The 11,593-nt window shown below is 35.7% G+C and overlaps 2 protein-coding genes across 2 annotated transcripts; one reads left to right on the top strand and one right to left on the bottom strand.

Annotated features, from left to right (window-relative positions):
• The first annotated feature begins 1,513 nt into the window (after nt 1-1,513).
• Dpck (Dephospho-CoA kinase) lies at nt 1,514-5,077 on the top strand. Its single transcript, XM_074095740.1, has 4 exons — nt 1,514-1,799; nt 1,889-2,180; nt 2,390-2,593; nt 2,723-5,077. Exons 1-4 carry the CDS (start codon nt 1,688-1,690, stop codon nt 2,808-2,810), a joined length of 696 nt encoding a protein of 231 aa, XP_073951841.1. The 5' UTR covers nt 1,514-1,687; the 3' UTR covers nt 2,811-5,077.
• A 3,081-nt stretch (nt 5,078-8,158) lies between these two features.
• LOC141433642 (uncharacterized) lies at nt 8,159-11,567 on the bottom strand. Its single transcript, XM_074095749.1, has 3 exons — nt 11,426-11,567; nt 8,789-8,845; nt 8,159-8,489 (listed from the first exon to the last, which is right to left on the bottom strand). Exons 1-3 carry the CDS (start codon nt 11,464-11,466, stop codon nt 8,174-8,176), a joined length of 414 nt encoding a protein of 137 aa, XP_073951850.1. The 5' UTR covers nt 11,467-11,567; the 3' UTR covers nt 8,159-8,173.
• Between the last annotated feature and the right edge of the window lie 26 nt (nt 11,568-11,593).

The following is an 11,593-nucleotide window of genomic DNA, read 5'->3' as shown; positions in this document are numbered from 1 at the left end:
TGCTGAACAATTTTTGCGAATCAAAAAGATGCAAAAGTTTCAAGTTTCGTAGTAGCCCTGCTGCAAGTGCTCAGCAGAGCTACTATGAAACTCGAAACTCGAAGTTCGTGTCATGCGGTCCCTCTGACACTTATGCTGTATAATACGAGAGCGAGAGGGACGATACGATACGAACTTCGAGTTTCGAGTTTCGTAGTAGCCCTGCAGCTCAAAAGCACGATGAACGATATAGTTGTACCAAGTTAGTACCTATGTCATTTGTCCCTTTTAAATAGGGTGACAATAGGATTATGTGAGACAAGTTCAATCTTGCAATCTTCCTGTTAATTGTTTATCATAAATGCTGAAGATTTTCGTTAGCTATGGAAAAATTATTAGGGATTACGAAATAAATAAAACAAATAGTACAAGGTATCGATTTACTAATGTGAAATAATAAGTGCAGCGACTAAAATTTTATTTGGGTATTACGTCCATTCCATGCCCCAACCATCGACTTTATAACCCAAAACACACATAAAACAGCAGGGCTATTACGAAACTCGTAACTCGAAGTTCGTGCCATGCGGTCCCTCTGACACTTATACTATTTAATACGAGAGCGAGATAGACGGTAGGATACGAACTTCGAGTTTTAAGTTTTGTAGTAGCCCTGCAGTCCATCCGTCCGTTACAGTGCTACAATGCCACAGCAACTCAAGGTGGTATGAAGTAACATTCTTTAGCCTTTACCAGAGGGATAAATAAAAAAAGTAAAAGCATTATTAAAAAATCTATTTGTCAAAATTACAAAATTGTTTTTTCTCATTCCTGTCGGCCTTGTGCTGATGGACGAATTAATCCGCATTTACGGAGAACCACATCTGGTCCCGCTCTCTGTTCAAGAGCTGTTAAAGAATCATTCTACATATGAACCACTGTACAACTTCATTGTATCAACAGTAAAAGAAATATAATTTGTTTCATTAATGTACAAAGTTATAATATTGCTTCATTCTTTGTATATTCCTAATTTTCTATCGTTTCAGTGAGTGTAGGTTAGTTTAAGTAATTGGTAAATCAACTGACAGGCGTCAAATCAGAGCTGTCAGACTATTTCCTTACAGGGATTTTTAAAGGATCATCTATGTAGGTTACATAGAAGTTTTTTATCTTGTATTTTCTGGATTGAATATTTATACACCGGACTTGACTATAACTGAAGAAGTTTTATTGGATGTGACAACATAGAAAGCAAACACTGAAGAAGTTTAACTGGATAAGACAATATAGAAAGAATACTAAAGAAGTTTAATTGGATATGACAACATTGAAAGAAATACTGAAGAAGTTTTATTGGATATGACAACGTTGGGAAAGAAAAATATTGAAGAAATTTTATTAAATTGACATGGAAATAATATATAGAAGTTGAAATAAATTATAAGTATTAACTGATGACGAGGCGATATGGTCCCTGACTTTAGCCTGTCCGAACGGACGAATTAAAAAAAAAAAAAAAAAAAAATCATTCCTGTCGCTTTGCATCAAGCGAGTTTTGTTTATCTATTATTTTATCATAAGGTCTAAAACTAAAAGTGACCAATTAAATATATTGATGTAAATTTCCTAATTCCTTAACCAGGGATTTAGATCATAGGTCATATCAATATTCTTGGGACCCTAAATATTTTTTCTTATTACTACAATGTTCATTGTGGGTCTTACTGGGGGGCTAGCAACGGGCAAAAGCACAGTATTATCAATTTTTCGGGAGAACGGAGTAGCAGTAATTGACGCCGATGAAGTTGCTAGGAAAGGTATCTGTAACTTTACTAAATACTTCTATCTATTAGCAACTATGTACTTACTTGAAGTATCTATATTCTTTTACTATTATGTTTTGCAGTTTTGGACCCAGGAACAAAAGCTTGGAAAGAATTGAAAGAATACTTTGGAGATGAAGTTTTAAACCCTGATGGAAGAGTAAATAGGGCTAAGCTAGGAGAGATTATTTTTGATGACATTGAGAAGAGGCGTAAACTGAATGCAATCACGCACCCTAGGATCCAGAGTGCAATGATAAAAATGGCGGTTTCATATTTTTTCTCAGGGCACAAATATATTGTAATGGAGGTGCCATTATTATTTGAAACTGGGAAAATGCTGACATTTATGCATAAAATTATCACTGTTGTCTGGTAAGCCATATTTTCCTCTTGGCTTTCTTTAATTTTGTGTTTCTGAAAGTACATGCATTGCTTTTTTTTTATTTGTTTTGTGCCCATATTGTGTAGAGATTGACAGTATGTCAGAGTAACATTGTTCTTAAAGTTACTAATAGATTATCTTATTAAAATTCTGGTGCAGCACATTTTTTATTAACAATGTTTTTGTGTCATCTGTGTAGCGAAGACCACCAGCAGCTGAAGCGGTTATGCAAGCGCAATGATTACTCCATAGTGGTTGCCAAAAAACGTATAGACTGCCAAATGCCGCTAGAACAAAAAATGGCCAACTCACATTTTGTTGTTGATAATTCTGGTGAGATTGCCAGCACAAAACATCAAACTGAATGCATCATCCGCACATTGAGAAAGTCAAAGTTTACTTGGTAAGTATACAAGTTTTGGTTGTGTTATAATATAAATGTTTTTTTTTTTTCATAATTCACTATGCTAGAAATAAGCATTTTTTACCATTGTTTACAAAAACACTAATATTTGTAATCTTTTACTTTCAGGTATTTCCGGTCAATTCTGTTGATTACATTTTTGTCAATAATTTTTGGAATTACACATGTATTTGGAATCATTTCAAATCCGAAATAGTGTAAGACTGTTATGAAATTATCACATGGGTGCTAAGACCCAATACAGCTCAAGGCATATGCAATAATGTAGACATAAGTGCACAAAAGATGGTTTACAAAGTTCACTAGCTTTTGTCCACTTGCTTTGACTGTAAAAATATTCTAACATTCACTCCTGGCAGAAATTCTACAAAATAACTTATTTTACCACTTTGAGACAGTGAAATTTTGTTTGTACTTGGATCTTCATTGAATCTTATTTTGAAATATTACTAGTGTTGAAATAAGTTAATTTGAAGAGAATGTCCTGTGTGGTTATTTAATTTATATTGGGTTATAATTCTGCACTGCGATTTTATCACTTTTGTAAAATAATGACAGTAGAAACAAATGAAAGGAGAACTTAATATTTTCATTCAAAATTGTTGCTACTTTTGTGCATTGCACATCAAAAAAATGCTAGCTACAATGACAACATGAGACAGCACAGAAGTAGAATCTAAATTGATAGTTCCCTCTCACTCGGTTAAGACTAATGTGAGCAAGATAGTAATCTATTTTAGATTCTACTTTAATGCTGTTTAATAAAGCTACATAGAATGTGGTGCCCTTATTTCATTTCTACTCTTTTACGTCAGAGTCTAGATAAAATGTGTACTAAATTCCAAATAATATGCTTTTGCAATTATTAGTTAAAAATATTAATAATATTTTGATTTTGTTTATCATTCAGAGTTATTTTTCTACTCTTAGAGGCTGTTTCACCACCCATTGATTAATTTTATTCAACAGATAAATGTGATGCCATCCTCTGTCTATACAAACAATACAAACAGAGTTGGCATCACATTTGTCCGTCAATTAAATTTAATCAACGGGGGAACAGGAAACAAGTGTGCATTTTTGTTTTAATGTTTAATGCAAGGTTTAACTAGATATTTAAATGTATGTGAAACATTTATTAAGCAATAATAGTATCAGTATAACCATTATATTTGAGAAGCACAGACATGATATTATTTAAGGGTCATTCATTAGATAATAGACGACCAGATGGCCTAGTGGTTAGAGAACCTGACTACGAAGCTTGAGGACCCGGGTTCGATTCCCGTGTCGGGGCAGATATTTGCATGAAAAATACGAATGTTTGTTCTCGGGTCTTGGGTGTTTAATATGTATTTAAGTATGTATCTATCTATATAATTATATTTATCCGTTGCTCAGTACCCATAACACAAGCTTTGCTAAGCTTACTTTGGGACTAGGTTAATTGGTGTGAATTGTCCCGTGATATTTATTTATTTATTTATCAGATTATATTTATCGAAATCGAGAAACTGTAACCAAAATTTGTTTGTCTATTCATAGGGAGTGTCTAGAAATAGGAAACTAGGTAGCAATATAAATCTACGATAAATAAGCTATATGAGCGCATAAATTATAAGGCCGTCCTTCAGCAAAAAAATAAATCTAGTTTTGGTTTTAAGCTCAGTTTTAAGTGTTTCATAATGTTTAGATCCGTCAAACTTAAATCTGGTGTAGCAGGCTTAAATTAGTTTTAGTTTTTTGCTGCAAGCTGCCTTAAGTCTTGTAATATCTTTAGCTTCGTATTGTACAGTCAAGGGCAGAGATATCGACACGGCCAAAGTTGCAAAAATATGTATACATGGCCTTAATGTTAAGTGCATAAAGTCGTGTATACATATTTTTGTAACTTTGGACGTGTCGATATCTTTGCCCTTGACTGTACGCTATATTTAGAAATATGTAGTTTGGAATGTTGTTAATATTTTTTATTTCGTTAACATAATAGTTGCATTGCGAAATAATCATTTGCTGCATCACAAATTATGCATAGTTACCATAATATTGGTGGTGGTAAGTCATATAAGTATTATTTACCAGTATCAGTTATTGTTTTGACTGCCTAGCAGCTTACAAAAGATACCTGCCATCAAAATATTCACTTCTTATTCATAGTTACCGAATGAAATACCTGTGATTGTGGACTTATCCTGATTAGTTTATCTAGACGGGTGGCTTTTCTGCGACTTATCCAATTTTGCTTTTCTACCGCATGATGGGTTGGTGACTTTTCAATGAGTCTATTGTTACCTATCATCACTAATGGACAGGAAACTCCACTCTTGGCACCAGCCTAAAGGTAGGGCCAGAATTCGGCGTCTGTGGGAGTGGCAGATGAAGCAGTTCAGGTTATTCCAAAAGAAACTGCGCTGGATGGCCTGGACGGAGACAGGTGCGCATACATTTTGTGATGCATTAGGCAACCCTCTAACCTAAGCTCTTCGGGTTTGTGGTCGCCACTTGAGGACTTTTCTCCCCCAACGGTTGTCTGTTCTTCAAGCGATCCATTGTCACTTCCACTTGCATATTTTTCCAACTACCTATGTCAGTTTTTCCTGTTATGCATTTATTTCACTACTTTATTTATTTTTATGTTTGTTATATAGTTATTTTATAGTTAAAAGGTTATATAGTTAACTAAAGCTTCGGGTAAAGTAACAGTATCATTATCATAATCAGCCTCTCATCAGGACGTCCACTGTTGCACAAAGCCCCCCCCACCTGTGTATTCGTCCGGTGTCGGTCCTAAAGGCATTCATAGACTAACAGTTAATATGACATTGACAAGCTGAGAAAGACGCAGCTCTATGTACATTGTACAGTCAAGTTGATAAACTTGTGAGCAAAAATTTGACCAAAAATATCTAGACAAGCTTCTACACCGTTAACAATAAGGTCGTGTTCAGATATTTAAGATCAAAATTTTTGCTCACTAGTAGTTTACTCGACTGTACATATGTAGTAGTGTGTCGTCTAATGTGCTCGCAATCACAATCTCTTTCCCTATCTCTTGCCATCGCCGTCTTACATCGTGATGATTGCAACGGACCGCACGACAGACTACGCGTATAAAGCCTATAGTTACATTACAGTTTTATTTCGCCACTAACATTTACCCGCGGCTTCGCTCGCGTGAATGATTAGGGTCTGGCAGTTGGATTGCAATTCCAGTATTTTAATAAATTCTCATCAGAATCCCCAAACATTACATTGTGGTCTTCATTAACTTTGTATGGAAAACACTGGCATAATAATATCATGTCTCTAGACTTAGTGGTTCAAATTTCGTGATTTTACTTGCGTAGTAAGTACTACTTACGCACATGTGTTTCCCGTGTGAATATCTGAATAAAAAGAATCATGTTTTATTTTCGAAATCCATAGCTCGTCTACATTCCAAATGTCATCCAAAGCCGTCCAGTAGCTTTAGCGTGCGATAGAGCAACAAACACACATTCGTAGAAATGCTTTTGATGCACTATACTGTAGGCATCTGAGGCCATGTTGCCTCATGTTTCTAGCGCTTGCGTTCGCAATCAAATGACAGATTTCGCATGCAAAAACTGTCATTTGATTGCGATCGCGAGCGTCAGAAACGTTAGGCAATACGGCCTCGTTGCTATATCAACCTTATACATACTGCATCGCACTCTTCGATTGCCCACAAAACAAGACAACATATTCAAGACTTTCAGAACGTGTTCATATATTTTTGACCATCTTTGGATGGAGATTGTTGTCCTCGGTTCGGTGGTATACAATACACCAATGATACCTATGTTAATCAGTATGAGTCGCGACTGACATACATTCCTTTTTAAGCAGTTTGCAACGGATCTCTTGGTAATAAAATAAAATAAAACAGCCAACATGAGCCACGTACCTACATACTGTTAGATTATACCAGAATGTGGTAACAATAGAAGGTTGCAGAATGTATCGATATCAATGAAAAAAAATCATGTTGCTTATTTCTTGCTTAACATTTTTTTATTTACAATTAATTACAAAAGTAAAATAAAATAACTTTTTCGATATGAAAGTCATTTAATACCCATCTCACTATCAGTACAAAAGATTTGGTTTTAGTGGTTCACTAATATTATGCTAATATGTTGCATAAAATCGAATGTCATACTTTCGTTTCGCATGGCAGAATCATCATAATCACCGAATTACTTTTTGCATAATAATATATTGATAATCTAAGAATAATATTTACATGTCCGAATATCTATTACGCAGAAAGATATATCTGATAGTATTTAGTTTATTAACCATACCTTTATTGGCATAAATAAGGTGCTGGCACTTCGCCGGCCGCTGCCGTGCGCGCGAGCTGGCACGCTCGCTTTGCTCGCGCGCTGGCTGTTGTGGTCGCAGTTCTAAACTAACCCAACCTATTGTAATATTCTGAGAAATAACTAGTATTATTTGAGCTGATAATTATGCAAAAGTATCATTCGACTAAAAAATATATCTGTGATACCGTTATGCGAAGTGTATTTTGCAGAATCGATATTATGCAAGATAAAGGGAACCCAGTTTTATTTAGTGCGTGTTCACACAATGTTTGTTGGTCTTTCATTCTGAAACGAGTGAGTACACGGATGTTGTTGAAATTTAGCACACATGATGAATGGCTCCCAATGAAAAACAGCGTTGCGGCTTGCCGCAACATTATGCTGAGTGGGCCCCAATTTATACTAATCGATGTTTTTTTTTAATTATATTTTTCCTAACGTGTTTTTCCTGTGTACGATTACGAATTTATATATAAGTAATGTGTATATACGAATAATATATCAGGTACAGTCAGGCTTGAATGTTATAAAGTATTTGGCGACGTGCGTGCTCCAGTATATTTGTACACGATGGATGTCTCGAACAATTTGACCGCTTTGACTGAGTCACTGGTAATGACTATTGGATGTTTCCATATTTGGTGATCTTGACACTACGTACTATATGACGCTGACTGTACCTACATAGATGTAGATGAATATATCGCTACTTTTGTTGGATAGATCCAGTGGCGTAGCTGGGTAACCTAGGGCTCTGGGGCCAATAAAAAAAATGGGGCCCACTGCTATCAAAACTGGTAAGGTTTTTTGAAGTAAAATCGTTATATATACAAATACTTTAAAAATGCTAAGCAACTTTATCATCAGCTATAAAGCAGAATTTCGAGGGCCCCCTGAGCTTGAGGGCCCCGGGACACTGCCCCGCCTAGCCCCTTGGTAGCTACGCCACTGGATAGATCCAACTAAAGCAGCAATAGGTATATTATGTGTATCAATTCACTCGGCATTTAAGTGGTTACTGAAACCGTAACAATACCTTTAAGTGACTATAAGTATGGCATTATTATTTAATTGTTACTTGCTGTTTTAATTATTTTGCATAAGTATTTTTCAATAAAATTACAGGTCCAGATTTTTCATCTTTTCAGTGCTTAAAAAATATATTGTACTGTGTGGTGACCAAATTAAACTTTTGCGATTAGTTATGTATGTATTATGTATTTTCTAATGTCAGATTTGCAAAAGTTATGGTACGAATCTTGGGTCTGTAACGCAAATGGGCGGTTTCATTTGGCTTAATCCCAGGCAGATAGGAAGGCTGGCTCACTTGCTTAACATATTTCCTATACGGAGGAAGCAGCGTGGTGGTATTTTCTGCAGCGGATGTCGTTGTATCTTTTTCAAACTTGGTCGATACGTCCTTGTTTACTAATTTGTTTCGGTTTTCATTTGACGCTGCAGCAGGATGATGCACTGGCGGTTCGAATATTTGCTGTATTGGATCATAACTGTAAGACCCGAAAATTGGTCTGAGGAAAAAAAACAAAAGGTAATAAATAGTATTAACGAGTTGGACAATCGCCATCAGATATTTTGGAGTGGCCAAGGTGGTCTAATATATCGGTACATGCACTATTATTATGGTATTAGAGTTCATGTTTCGATATTTTTGATCACCTTAGCGGATCCGAAATACCTGATGGCGAATGTACTTGCCATTTTTGCATAAAAACACAATATCTACAAATATCTTATAATGACCTACCAAATGTTAACGAGCAAAAAAAAATAAGAGTAAATTATAAAAATGAGGTAGGGTTTTCCTTACGGTTTGAAGTTGTCATCAGATAAAAAACGCTGTACTTCTTGTTTTTCTCCAAGTGTCCTTGAAATAAACAAAACAGCTTACTTCCTTATCTATTCCTAAACGCGTGTTGAGACTGCACCGACCGTACGATTCGGTTGCACATTACGATACACTAAATAGCATTGCTTCATGTGTATGTATCTATAGTGATCATTATTGTTAACACAAAAAAATGTTTTGAAACGAAACTACACAAAGAACACGACTGGGTCGTACGCACGGCGCAGTTTTAGGCTCTAAGTACGTGGCGTTATTTTGTACGCGCAAACGACGCGCAGTTTGCGCGTGTTATTGCGCTTCACACGAGATTAAGACTCTTTTGTACTAACTTTTTGAGAATTTGCGGCATACGTCGTCTGCGCCTAAAAAATGCGTATTTTGTGTAAACCCTCAAGCTTTTATTTTATTAGTGCAACATTACATATTCGTTTGTCTTTATATGTCAATTTGACGTTTGCCTTTGTTATGCCGAGTTTAGATCTGCAGAAAAATCGTGCAAGTTGCATTAGGTACATTATGCGGCGCTCGTTTGACCACTAGTACAAACTCGTGGGTTTTACGGCCTCGCAATGTAAAGCAACTTGCACGATTTTTCTTGCAGGTCTAAACCAGGCTTTAGACAGTCAAAAATCATAATTAGGCTAAGGCCTTAATAAGGGGGGTTGGCATTTAAAGTAGATTTACTGATGAACTAAAAAAAATTCCTTGCTTTTTCACAACGGCACGCCTGTGCGACACATATGTGTTGTAGATATATGTGATAGAGACAACGTTCGGATATATCGGATTGGTCACAGTGCGACTACAATATGTAATTAAAGAATAACACCACAAAAGTAATGATAACAGGAATAGAAATGTCACACTCGTCGTTAACTTCTATCCCGCTTATATGTATAGTTCTGTTAATAGACTAACGAGCGCGAGTCCTGTTAGCTCCTTTACCTCTCTGATGTACCTGGCTACATATTATCTTTCGTCATTATGTTTATGTATGGAAGTATTATGCTGTAAGAACTAAATATTTGTTATTAATTTTGTGCTCTAAATAGGTAATCTGGTCGCACACTATTATGAAGTTCGAAATTCAAAGTTCGTATGGTGCCGTCCCGCTGATGCTAATACATAGCATTTAATGAAGTAAGAGGGACGGTGTGATACGAATTTCGAATTTTTTACCATTGGTTAACCACTTACCGATTTAAAATTCAAAAACTTATTTTGAGTGCTACACTCGATTCTATTCGAAATTCAAAATTACACATAAGTAGGCTATTTTTGAGTTTCAATCTGTCGCATATACGTCGCATACCTACCTACAGTTGAAAATATTGGTCGCGTTTCAAAATCTGTTCACAAGCGAAAAACGGGAAGAGATTATAATGGCACCATGCTCGTTGTGTCTAAGCTTAAAGGGTTAAAACTCAACCCGGCTTCGTTTGAATATAATAGTAAACAACGGCTTTGAGTTTTTCTACCAGTCGGGGTAGATTTTAGAATATTCCCTATTTTTCTTTATTTTAATATTCCATCTGTTTTCTTCGCACTGCCGTCAGTAGCAAAACTGCGCGCTTTTTTCTATGGGAGACATTATTTGCATGGATATAATATACCTATAGTAAAGTAGGTAGGTCCTCTGAATAAATCGCCGGGTGTCAGTGGCGCCCTTTATGGGTCTCTAAGTGGTTTGATACGCGTTTCACTGTAGGAACCAAATCGCCGGGTGTCAGTGGCACCCTTTATGGGTCTCTTAGTGGTTTGATTCGCGTTTCACTGTAGGAACCAAATCGCCGGGTGTCAGTGGCGCCCTTTACGGGTCTCTAAGTGGTTTGATACGCGTTTCACTGTAGGAACCAAATCGCCGGGTGTCAGTGGCGCCCTTTATGGGTCTCTAAGTGGTTTCATACGCGTTTCACTGTAGGAACCAAATCGCCGGGTGTCAGTGGCGCCCTTTACGGGTCTCTAAGTGGTTTGATACGCGTTTTACTGTAGGAACCAAATTGTAAAAAGCATGAAGCAACTTTTTCTTGATGTCATTCTTAATTTTTCTCGATGATTAACTGACCAAGTGTACGACATAAAAAATACAACCGAATTGATAACCTCCTCCTTTTTTTTGAAGTCGGTTAAAAATATTACTTATAATTTAAGGGTGCTTTTTCCTGATAAACTGTCACATTTTTGCGGAAACTGCTTAAACATGGCAACAATTGCCTATACAACTTTTTAGGTAATATTTGAGTAAAAAATAACGTAATAAGCGTTCCTACCTGTAAAAACGACAATATTTGCAGAAGGTATACATAATAATTTATCTAAAACTAATTATTTATCTAAATTTTAAACGAAACTCAAATAATACTTCTATATAACTCTTATTAATCAACCAGATTAAACATTAGTGATTAGAATAAGCAGAGTACGACAATATAGAGTAGAAATTAAACGATGGCACCACTTACTTCGTAAATGTCATAATTACGTAAACTTCGACTACAGTTATTTAAGTTAGATTTTTTTTAATTCCTCGTTTGTGTTTTTTCTACTCTTTATTGTTGAAGGTATTCAATAACAATAATGTTATTAGTTAATACATACAGACTTATTATACGTAGAACTGCATAGAATAGTAAGAGCATTTTCTATGTTATTATCGAGCAAGACTGAAAAAGCCTCAAAAAAGTCATTTTATGTTTCGGTTAAACTTAGAGTTATAGTGATAATAAAGTTTTTATTTATATTGGATTTAAGTCGTTTCAATGTTTT

Source organism: Choristoneura fumiferana, chromosome Z (genome assembly GCF_025370935.1).
Source record: "Choristoneura fumiferana chromosome Z, NRCan_CFum_1, whole genome shotgun sequence".
Lineage (NCBI taxonomy): Eukaryota > Metazoa > Arthropoda > Insecta > Lepidoptera > Tortricidae > Choristoneura > Choristoneura fumiferana.
Note: the sequence above shows the minus strand (reverse complement) of the source record. Positions and strands in the feature narration are given on the sequence as shown.

Bases quoted from the DNA above. Each gene is read 5' to 3' on its own strand.
- Dpck (XM_074095740.1), top strand. From the start codon at position 1,688: ATGTTCATTGTGGGTCTTACTGGGGGGCTAGCAACGGGCAAAAGCACA. The intron at 1,800-1,888 runs GTATCTGTAACT...TATGTTTTGCAG, and splicing joins CGATGAAGTTGCTAGGAAAG to TTTTGGACCCAGGAACAAAA. The intron at 2,594-2,722 runs GTAAGTATACAA...TTTTACTTTCAG, and splicing joins AGAAAGTCAAAGTTTACTTG to GTATTTCCGGTCAATTCTGT.
- LOC141433642 (XM_074095749.1), bottom strand. From the start codon at position 11,466: ATGCTCTTACTATTCTATGCAGTTCTACGTATAATAAGTCT. The intron at 8,846-11,425 runs GTATGTATTAAC...GTTTATTTCAAG, and splicing joins GTTCTACGTATAATAAGTCT to GACACTTGGAGAAAAACAAG. The intron at 8,490-8,788 runs GTAAGGAAAACC...TTTTTTCCTCAG, and splicing joins TCTGATGACAACTTCAAACC to ACCAATTTTCGGGTCTTACA.